At 37.0% G+C, this 12,081-nt stretch overlaps 1 protein-coding gene across 3 annotated transcripts in view; it reads right to left on the reverse strand.

The window, feature by feature from the left end:
* Positions 1-12,081, reverse strand: part of DTL (denticleless E3 ubiquitin protein ligase homolog) — a 42,746-nt gene that overhangs the window by 9,156 nt on the left and 21,509 nt on the right. For all 3 annotated transcript variants that reach the window (XM_032862803.1, XM_032862805.1, XM_032862804.1), the window contains exons 12-13: positions 8,067-8,156; positions 5,248-5,383 (exon numbers count right to left, since the gene is read on the reverse strand). In XM_032862803.1, coding sequence (XP_032718694.1) covers positions 5,248-5,383; positions 8,067-8,156 — 226 coding nt within the window. The remainder of the gene's footprint in view (positions 1-5,247; positions 5,384-8,066; positions 8,157-12,081) is intronic.

Below are 12,081 nucleotides of genomic sequence, written 5' to 3' on the forward strand. Positions count from 1 at the left end.
GCCCCCCTTGCTCGGGTCTTAACTCGATCTTTGCTTTCCTATGTTGAGTCCTAAAGGAGGCAGTAAGGCAGAGTGCTTCTAAGCATGGGCTCTAAACCCAGACTGCAAGTGTTTAAACTCTGGTTCTACTACAACTTGACGGCTGTGTGACCTTAGGCAAGTGTAACTTCCTTGAGCTTCAGTTTTGGTTGTTTGGCAAACTAAATAAGATAATCCATGTGGGTCCCTAGAATGACTGTGCTCAATAATGGCTAAAGGTTGTTGTTGCTATTATTTTGGTCCAAATTTGGATCAACATGTGTAACTTCTTTTGTGACCTGGCTTCCAAAACTAAATAATTAATGACACACTAAAAATACTTAGTTAAGCAACTCACTTTTCATTAATATTCTTAAAATGATTACTGCAATTAACACAGAAATGCCACCCCTGAGAATCTATTTTAATGGGATGGGGAAACACTTAATTCAGAAAACAATTTTCACGAAATATTGGAAACATAATATCCAACTACGAGAGAGTAGCTAAACTTTGGAACATTTACTCAGTAGACTATTTTAAATATTTTGCTATAAGATAACATACAAAGTGCTTAGGACATAAGTTCAGTGAAAGCAACCTCAAGAAATCCAAATGTATTTACAGTACAAACATGATTCCGTTAATAAGAATCTCTGTGGAAAAGGAGGAAAAATCTCAAAAAATAACTTAAAGTGTCAAAATTGTGAGTGGTGGAAACACTGATGGCTGTTTCCTCATATGATTCTTCTCTTTTTCATTTCCCCAAATTAGGGAGAGATAAGTAAATATAAAGACAAGGCAGCAAATAGACATCCATGTTCATGGATCACAAGACTTAACACATCATTAAGGTGGCAATATTCCTCAAGCTGATCTAGAGATCTGATGCAATCCATATCAAAATCCTAGAGGACTATTTTGCAGAAATTGACAAGCTGGTTCTAAAATGTGTATAGAACTATATGAGGACAAGAACAGTCAAAATACCTTGAAAATGAAGAAAACTGGGGGACTCAGCCTTTCTGATTTCCAAACCTGCTACAAAGCTACGGTAATCAAGACAATGTGATATCATCATAAGGACAGACATATGCATTAATGGAACAGAAATGAGAATCTAGAAATAAACCCTTACATTTTGGCAAAGGTGTGAAAACAACTTATGGGGTAAAGAATAGTCTTTTTAAAAAAATGATACCAAGAAACCAGGATATCCACGTATAAGAATGAATTTGGATCCTTACCTCATATCATACACAAAAATAAACAACACAAAGGACCAGAGGGCCTTAAAACTAAAAAACTCGTAGAATAAAATATAGGAGTAAATCTTTGTGACCTTAAGTTAAGCAATGGATTCTTAGATATAACATCAAAAGCACAAATGACAAAGGAAAGACAGATAAATTAGATTTCATCAAAGTTAGAAAATTTTTTGTCAAAAAAACACCATTAAGCAAGTAAAAAGACAACCTATAGAATAAAATATTTTAAATCATTGTATGACAAGGGACTTATATCCAGAGTATATAAAGAATACTTTTAACTCAACATTAAAAAGACAAATAGCCCAATTAAAATATGGGCAAAGAATGTGCAGAAGCATTCTTCCAAAGAAAATATACAGATGGCAAATAGGCACATGAGAAAATGCTATATGTTATTAACCGTGAGGGGAATTAAAATCTAAACCACAATGGGATACCACTTCATGTTTACTAGGAGGGCTATACTTAAGAAAGGGCTATACTTAAGAGCTAGTAAGGATATAAGGACATTGGAATCTTCATTTTTGATGCTGAAAAAACTCTAGAATGAGATTGTATTGATGACTGCCTCACTCTGCATATCCTAAAGACCACGGCACTCTGTACTCTAAATGGGTGGACTTGTGATATATGAATATATCGTGACAAGGCTCTAATAAAAAGCCTCAAGGGGGAAGAAAAGTATAGGAAATTAAAAGTAACAGCAGTTTACCATGTAACTCCATTCTGAATAGAAAAAAAAATACTAACTCTTGATCAAACCAAAATTATGATCTTGTATTGGAAAGACAGGGGAATGGGGAGCGTGCAGGGATTTGGGGTGGTGGAGATCCAGAGGGCTAAACCCTCCTCTCCCATAGTAAGGGGTCAACAGATAACGTTGAAAACTGCACCAAAACAAAACCCCAAAGAAACAGAAAGGCACAAATATTATTTAGAGATGTACATATCAAAGAATCAGCTAAAACATTTGATAGTGGCAACCCCTGAAAACGGGGAACTGTGGGGGCAGCGTGCCTGGGGGCTGTTTTTTTGTCTTATTCACTGCTGTAGGACTAGTTGACTTGTTAAACTATGATACAAATAAAAAAACATTTTTTTAAAAGAGAGGAAAAACCAAAAACCAAAAATAAAAGCATCAAAGGTTTTACTGAAGTAGACTCAGAATAAAAGACCCCTCTGGAGTCCAGTTCTGCTTATAACAACTTGTAAGAGACTAAATAAGTAAGTCATTAGAAAAATGAGTATATATTCGGTCTCACCTTCAACTCCTCATTACCTTAGGCCTTGATGGCTAATGTAAAATCAATCCTTAAGCTTGAATTTCAAGCTTATTACTATGTATCTATTGATAACCTCGGAATCCCCTCTGGCTGGCTCAGTGCTTGGAAGACTTTTGCTCTTGGTGCACTGTTCCACTCTTCAACACTGTCTCTGTCAGTTCATGGTTATTACAAAATCCACATACATGATCCTTCCAACACTTTGCTTGCTCAGTCTCTGCCTCCTTCTACATAGCTTTGTCCTTTCACTCGCTCAAGCCCCTTATTTCTTGACCTTACTACTACCAACCTGCAAATCCTCCATTTTCTCAATTTTAATCACCACCTATTTTCCAGCTCACTTCTGAGCAATTCCAAATTCCAATTCCAAAATTCCTTCATCCTCTGGGGATCCTCAATTTATTCATCTTCCCACCTCAATACGGTCCCCCAAGTGCCACTATATCCTCATTTCCCTCCTCCCCCAGTTTCATTCCTACAGTCAGTCATTATAGTCATCCTTTCCTACCTACCCTCAAGTCCCTTGCCCCCCACCCCTCACTTCACACTCGTGGACTGAAGCCACATCCCTTAAACTCCCCACCTACAGTGTACTTGTACCTGGGCAGCAGACACACAACCACGCTGACTGCTCAATTTTCAATTCATGGCTACCAGCCTCCGGTTGACCCACTGCCCAATAACCGTATCTCCCCAGTCCCTTACTCTTCTTTTCTCTGCAAGACTCATGTCAGACTTTTTTTATCTCTCCTTGGATCTCAACCACCTCCTTCCCTATCCTTATTTTCACTTGAAGATCCTGATTCCTATCTCACTAAGAGAAGCTATCAACTTTCACAGGTTCTGAACATCCCACCTACTTCACTGTATTTATATTTTCTACTTTTTCTCTAATTACTATGGATGAATTTCCATACCCCTGGCAAAGGCCTACCCTTTTACTTGTAAATTTGGTGTCATCCCTCTCACACTTAAGAACATTGCTCCAGCAAATTTCCCTGCATCAAGTCCCACCCACCACCCCCCATAAGATCCTTCCAGTCACACACAAAATGCTGTTAATACAAAGCAAAAACAAAATGCAACACTGCTTCTTCCTCAGCTACCACTTCATTTCTCTCCTTTCCTTTCTAGCAAAACTCCTTGGAAGAGCCCTCTACTCTTGTAGTCTCCAAGTTCTCTTCTCTGATCCTCCTTAACACCCATCAGACACTGACACTCTGCCAATTGCTCTCATTAAAAGTCACCGAATAAGCCTGATAGTGCCAAATCCAAAGGCCAATTTTTAGCCCTTGTCTTACATGGAGTTCTAAGAACATTTGACCGAATTGATCCCTCTCTCCACTATTTACTTGGCTTCCAGGATACAATACTTTCCTGGTTTTTCTCTATGTCTGGTTGTGTCTGCTCTTTCACCCCTCCAATCTCTACACATTGGGGTGTTCCAAGGCTCAGAACCCAGACCTATCCTCTCTTCTTAGCTATAGCTTCCTTCACGTACATGTTGCTGAATCCCAAATTTATAGCTCTAGCCTCAAACTGCAGAATTAAACATCTAACTACCTCTCTGACATCTTCATTTGAATGTCTAATAATCATATCAAACAACATATCCAAATGGGAACTTAGCTATTCCCTCCCAAACCTGTTTCTTCTGCAGTGATTCCTGTTTAGGTTAACAGCAATTCCATTCTTCCAGCTTCTCAAGTCCTAAACTCTGAAGTGATCCTCAGTAACTCTCTTACATTCCGTATCTGATTCCACGCTATATTTACAATATATCCAGAACTTGAAGACTTCTTACCATATCTTTTGCTACCCCTCTGTCCAAGTCACCATCATTGCTTCCTGGATTATTTCAAAGGAGTTCAAAATTAGCTTCCAGCTTTTATACTGATCCCTTTATAATTTGTTTTCAACACAGGAGTAAAAATAATCAAGTTAGGAAAAGTCAGATCATGATACTCCTCTATTTAAAACCCTGCAATAGCTTTTTAATCTGTCAGAATAAAAGCCCAAATCATACAAGAACCTCATTTTCCACTACTATTCCCCTCCCTCTCCTTAGCTTGCTCTAGCCACGGGGGCTCTAACCACATTAGCCTCCTCGAGGAACAAAAAATGTATCAGGCCTACTCCTGCTTAAGGGCTTCTGTGCTTGCTGTTTTATCTGCCTGGAATGTTCTTCAGAATGTCCACATGGCTCCCTGTTTCACTTCCCTTACTCAAACGTCATCTAAACATTGAGGCCTCCCTGGGCACCTAATTTTCAGTGTTCCTTTTTTCATAAGTATTTATAGTTACCTGACCTAGTACATATTTTCTTTACTTGTTCCTCTGCCTCTCATACTAATCTGTAATCTTCATTTACAATTTTGGGATTTTTGATTCTTTTGTTCATTGCTAAGTCTCCAGCAACTCAGAGCAGTGCCTAGCACATCATAGGTGTTCGATAAATACTTTGGAAATAAGTGATCCACCACTGTATTCCAGTGCCTCTTGTAGATGATAAACATAGTAGTGCTCAGAAAATATTTATTGAAAAGAATGTAAAGAAAGATGGTGCTTTCCTTTAAAAATATATCAAGTAAGATCAAATTTAGCTTATCACTCTGCATTGCAGAATGAAACCAATCAAACCATAAGCAACTTAGAAAAATGCATGGGATCCTTACCTAGGTCAGCTCTGGCTTCTTTTTTCTTCTGAGAGGCCCAGCCCACTATGGAGAGTTTATCTCCTCCTGACTTCTCCTCTAAGCCTCTATTCAAGCGCCAGATTTTCAGTGTATTGTCATCAGAGCAGGTAGCAATCTAATGAGAATCAGGAAGGAAGTTAAGAAGTTTTAATCAAAGATTTATACCAAAGTAAAAAGTAGATCTTAAGGACCCATGACTAGAGAATTATTTTGTGTGATATACCAGGATATAGAAAATGAGATCTAAAAAATTATATACTTCATCCCTTGCTTTCAGGAATCACTCCAAATTTCCAAAGGACTCTATTTTCTTTATAATTCTGATGGTATGTCTTTCATTACCAGTCACATCTTACCTGACCTAAAGCCCTACTATAAAATCAGGTTCCTTTCGTTTTACTCTCAAAAACCTGGGCAAGTCATTATCTTCATCACTTTCTATATAATTATAAAATATAATATAATTATGACACCCTTTTTTTATTTCCTCTCTTAAATGATAAACCAGTATATCCCACCAACATTCAATTTCTACCACTTTCTTCTGAATTCTACATGTTCTGGCTTACTGCTAAAGTAATGGGATCATTTCCAAGATCAGGCTTAGTCCGTGACTCTAGTAAGTTGTGACAAGTAGAATGAAACCATTCTTTGAGATTCTTTTTCAGATAGGTAAAGGAGCAATCTGGGAAAACAACAAGTTCACTAGGCTGAAAGAAGTTAAAAAAAACCTTTGCCCCTTTAAAAATATCTGACCATTCCCGATCTTGGTCCCAAGCCTTTTATGGCAGAGAAAGTCCAGCTTGAAGAGCTTGTGGCAAATGGCCACTGGTACCAGAGCTGTTCCCCAGCATTTGTTTATATAATTTCTCTATTTCAGTCACTGAAGAGAGAGAAAAAAAGGAACACACGTTCTCTTAAGTCTTGGCCCCCAAGAGACTGGCAACTTTTTCCTTTCCTTACTGGGAGGCCAAAAGAAGACACACATATTTAACTGCTCAAGAAGAAATGCCTGGAATCCCCAGTTACTCTATGGTCTATTAACAAGAATTATTTCCAGAGCACCTATTGTGAGTGTGAAAATTTACATTTTTTATGTTGTTTAATTCTCACAATGTAAAAAGCCTTGAACTCCAATAACCTCATCTACAAAATAAGAATAAAATTATTTGCCCAAGGTCACCACAATTAAGTGGCAGAGCTAGAACTAAAAATTTTTCTAATTTCAAAGGCTAGATTTTAAAACCATGTTTTACCTTCTTAACTCTAGGCTAAGAACAAAGTTATTTAAAAAATTTTTTTTTTAAAAACGTGGTTATTAGATTAGCATAGGTAAACAGCCCTGTCATTACCTATGAGTCTTTTCTGTGCATATATACATAAGGGCAATATATGACAGTTGAAAAAAGAGAACATAATTAAGTGAGTAATTGAAAAACTCTCTTAGTTCTACAAAGATACAAAACTCCATGTTAAAAGCAGATAATTTCACTGGGAGGTACATGGAATCTCAGAAGAAAAATGTCATTGGGATGTAATTATTGGTGATTAAAGCAATGAGTTAAAAAAAAATCTGTAGGGCTGACCACAGAAATGGTTATACAGATATAGAAACAAAAAGAAATCCACAGCAGTACTGGAAAGCTAGCAGGGATGCCATGAATAGACCAGACCATAAGAAGTTTCTAGAAGATAAAAAACAGATGGGAACAAAACCTCAAAACGTCATAAATGAAAGCGGAGATATCCACAGTAGTGATATTTCTTGTAAACCCCAAATAACCCAAAGACCAGAGGCAGTAGGGGCTGGGAGAATGAGTGTAAGTTGGGCCAGTATTTATGAAATCCCTACATGTACACAAAGTTTATGTTTCTTGCCTTTTTACATTTCAGGTATTTTATTTGTCTTTAAGTATCATTGTCAAAAAATTTTTTAAGTGAGAAATGTCTAAAACATCTTGGAGCTACTCAGATAGGGTAGCCATAGATAACCTACCATATTACAACTTCACAGTAAGCACTGCTTAGGCATGTGAAAACTAAATTTGACTGTGAAGAACAGTCGAGATGTTACAACCTTTAACATACCATGTTGATAGTATGTTGAAAGTTAATAAAACTAGTTTTCCACCTTATATATTCAGATGAAATTTAATTACATTAAAAACTTAATTCTATGTTTAGGAAAGGAATTACTCCAGGAATCAAGAAATCCATTCTTATCTCGCCATTTGCAATGACATGGTTGGAACTAGAGGGTATTATGCTAAGAGAAACAAGTCAATCAGAAAGATAATTATCATACGATCTCATTTATACATGGAATTTAAGAAACAAATCAGGATCATAGGGGAAGAGAGGAAAAAATAAAACAAGATGATATCAGAGAGGGAAACAAATCATAAGGGACTCTTAATCATAGGTAACAGAGGGTTGCTGGAGGGGAGGGGGATAGGGTAACTGGGTGATGGACATTAAGGAGGGTATGTGATGTAATGAGCACTGGCTATTATATAACACTGATGAGTCAGTCACTGATCTCTACCTCTGAAACCAATAATATATATTAATTGAGTTTAAATTTAAAAAAAAAATCCATTTTTATTCCTTAGTGTAAGTTTCTCTATTGCTAGAGAAAAGTAGAATATGTATGGTTAATGCAGACATAGATTCTGGAAGGCCTCTAGATCTTTTAATCCCTAAAAATAAAAGTCTGTGTAACTCTCAAACTAACCTTGGGAAAATCTACAGATCTGTGATCTATTTTTTAAACCAATGACAGAGATTTATTTACAAACCTTTGTGAAGTCTGATGGACACCAGCACACAGATGTGACCTCTTGAGAGTGACCCTGGAGCACAGTAGGAGGATGCCAGGGTATGGAGACCTATCACACCATCAAAAAAGAAAAAAAGTAAGTCAGCAGAGCAGTATTAGGTCTCTCAGATAGAGCCTTTGAATCTCTCCACATTTGTGTCTTACAGAGTTGTTACCAAAGATCTCTAGGTATACCTAGTTATAGCTCAGGAAAGAGTCCTAAATCTCTCTATATTTGTGTCTTACAGAGTTGTTACCAAAGATCTCTAGGTATACCTAGTTATAGCTCAGAAAAGAGTCCTAGTGGGCAATAAAAGTATTTCTGTTATTAATCTGAGAAAACAGAATGAAAATAGCCAAAATCAGTTAATAATATCAACTTAAATACCAGGGCAGGTCTTATTTCAATTCAAGACTACGTAGCGACATATATTTTGACTGAAATTCAAGAATGACATTGTTCCTCACCCCTTAGCTGGAAAACTTTTCTATAAGGATAGGGTTCAGCTGCTAGGTAGTATGAATTTCAAGTGGAGTCCTGTTTTTATATAGCCTAGACATTTTCAGATCTTTTCCAATCAGCTACTTCCAGGAACTCTACATTAAATAAATCCTGAAGGCATCTCGGACATACTACCAGTTCTCTGGCAATAATGGGACAGTCTTTCACTCAAAAGACTCACTGATTTTTACCAAAGTCCCTAAAGTTATACCCCTTCATTTTGAAGGAATATAAACCATATACTTTTACATGGCACTTCAGTATCTCTTTTTGGGAAAAAAGAAATCCTCTAAAATTTCATCTTGGTAAATTTGTTTAAAGAAATCTTAAGTTTTCAATTAAGTACTGCCACATCTTAATGAATCAAGAAGGGTCATATTGTGCAGTAGTATACACGTGACAAAGGATCAGATTTCCCCTCTCACTATATGCCACTAGTGATGCGTTTGACAGTTGACTCATCATGGCCTTTCAGAGGCCATGGGAATTAATCAGCACAATATGGCGTATAAACTCATGTAACTATTATTAGCATGTGTTTGAAAAAGAGACATTATTCTCTTTTCATTTTCCTGAGGCTCTGAATCATTGCTCATCTGTATGAAGAAAGTGGAGGCGACTCTGGAAAGAATATTTGCAGAGAATGACTAAGAAAACTTAATAGATGCCTTCAATTGTAGTGAAGAGAGTCAACACACCGATTCACAAGGTTATCCAACTCAATTACATTACTACTCCTCTCTTGGGTTAAATGGCACATGTAATGATTCAAAATGCAAAAGAAGAGAAAGAGCAGAGTCTAATTTGCCTTGCTGGGTTAATTAGAGTTTAACAGAAAAAGCCTTTTGCCTGAGTATTATCTAAAAGGATCTCACTTTCTGCCTCCTACAATGGCACAGAGAACAATAACTCATTCTCTCACAAGGTAGCATATTTTAGAAAAGACTTTCAAGATAGTCTCTAAGTATTTCAGGAGCCACAGAAATTCTCCTTCTTCCTGCATTTGAGATGGCCCCAGCCTACTAAGTTTTTCTTCACTCAAAGCCCAAGCAGGTCTGCTAGCAGCAAATTAAAAGGGTGAGAAAATCCTAATGTCCTCTTGACTGACCCTCCCTGGTAGCAACACGTTCTTCTACTCCACTGGTTTACTCTGCTTGTGGCCTTTAGCCTGTCATTTCAAGATATTGCCTCTTCTTCAATTTTCTAGGCATTACAATACCCAAGGGAACCTAAACATGTATATAAAGGATTAAAATAAATTTCAAGAAAAATCATCACATCCGCCAACAGGGTATATCCACATTTTTGCATTTATCTATAGGATCTAAGAGAAAAAAATAAAAGACTTCTTGGAAAAACTTTTTACAAACTGATAATAAAGTGGGAATAATAATGACAATAAAAGTCAGCATTTGTTGAGCCAGACGCTTAGTATAGCATTAAAGTAGGGGGAAGTTAAAAGTTAAACAGAATTATTATATGACCCAGCAATTTTTCTAAAGATCTACTCATTCATTTGAATTGAATTGAATTGAATTCATTTGAGAGAGAGATCGAGACAATGCATGTGCATGTGAGTGGGGGGCCAGGAGGATAAGATAGGGAGAGAGAGAGAGAATCTCAAGCAGACTCCCTGCCCAGCAAGGAGCCCAATGTGGGGCTCAATTCCATGACCCTGAGATCACCACCTGAGCCGAAATCAAGAGTTGGATCCTCAACCAACTGAGCCACCCAGGTGTTCCAGGATGCAGCAATTCTGTTCTTAGATACACACAGAGAAATATATGTTCAAACATATATATATGTTCAAATATATGTTCAAACAGAAACTTGTACATGAATGTTCATTGTAGCTTTATTTATAAAGCCAAAATGTGGAATAATTCACATGTCTACCAACTAATAAATGGATAAATAAAATGTGGTCTATCCATGTGATGGATATCCAACCATAAAAAGGAATGAAGTACTGATATGTGCAACAACACAACAAATCTGGTAAACATTATGTTCACTGAAATAAGCCAGACATAAAAGATCACATATTGTGTAATTCCATTTATAGGATATGTCCAGAATAGGCAAATCCATAGACAGAACATAGGTTAGTGGTTGCCGGGGGCTGAGGGCAAGGGAGAATGAAGAGAGACTCTTCAAGGGTAGTGTTTCTTTCTGGAGTAATGAAAATGTCTGGGAATGAGACAGTGGTGATGGCTACTCAAAATCAACTGTACATTTAAAAACAACTATAATGATGAATTTTATATTATGTGAATTCTACCTCAATTAAAAAAAAGGGGTGGAGGGAAGGCATATTGTGGATTGAAATGAGTACTAATCTCCAGCAAATTTGTATGAATGGTAGTTACAGGAGCTTTCACAATTTTAGGACTATCCGAACATGGCATAGTATACGTGTTGACTATTCCAAAGAAGACGAATTTCCCCCAGTGAAACTCAACTTGTTTATAAATCTTTCATTTTTATTCAAATAAGTTTTTATTTATTGTCACTTCATTATGATAAAACATAACCATAATTTCATTTTTTAAAAAGATTATTTGAAAGAGAGAGAGATGACAAGTAGGCAGAGAGGCAGGCAGAGAGAGGGGGAAGCAGGCTCCCTACTGAGCAGAAAGCCCCATGCAGGGCTCAATCCCAGGTCCCTGAGACCATGACCTGAGCCAAAGGCAGAGGCTTAACCCACTGAGCCACCCAGGTACCCCTAATTTCTTTTTTAAAAAACTTCCCTCTACTTTTAAATAGAAGAAACTATTAAGTCTAAGAGACATTTACACCTATGCATTCTGAAGATGGCCAAAACACAGAAAACTGTCCTCTTATATATTTTAGTTATTATACAGACTTTAATTCAAGACATGAAGAATCTCCAAGTTAAAATTCTTACAACTATGAAGGTTACTACTAGAAATAATTGGCTCTAAGCTACACATCTAATAAAATATTCTGTATCCTTAAACATGCAAAAAAAATCAGCAACTTTCCTCAAAAAATCCCCTTACTCTGCCCAGGCAGAAACCAAATCTCATCTTTATTTCTGCCATGAGATCATTTACACTTCCTAAAGTGTCAGGCTCAGTGTTTCGCCAGTCAGCGGTAGAATGACTGTGCCAAATGAGTTTATTTATAACCACTTCAGTACTATTCAGTGGCTATAACAGAAATCAACCAGGGAAGGGAAGGGGGTAGGTAAGGATGGGACAAAAGATAAGAAATTAAAAAGAAAAATTTATATTAATTGTCTTTATTTTTAACTCTTGGTCCTTAGTCTCAGAGAGTCTAACTATATTACATCTCCCTTTTGCTGAGCAGTGGTAAAGATTAAAAGGCCATTCTCTTCTGTCTTGAGATCTGTAACTCTTTTCTTTCACTCTGTTTTCTTGTACCCATGGGTTTTTTAGCATGGGAAAAATCCCAACACTTGAGAGATTCTGACCTTTTGGAAACATGGCAGAGCTCTAAGATAACCTAA

The sequence above is a fragment of the Lontra canadensis genome, unplaced genomic scaffold, assembly GCF_010015895.1.
Source record: "Lontra canadensis isolate GAN:19392208 unplaced genomic scaffold, GSC_riverotter_1.0 scaffold24, whole genome shotgun sequence".
NCBI lineage: Eukaryota > Metazoa > Chordata > Mammalia > Carnivora > Mustelidae > Lontra > Lontra canadensis.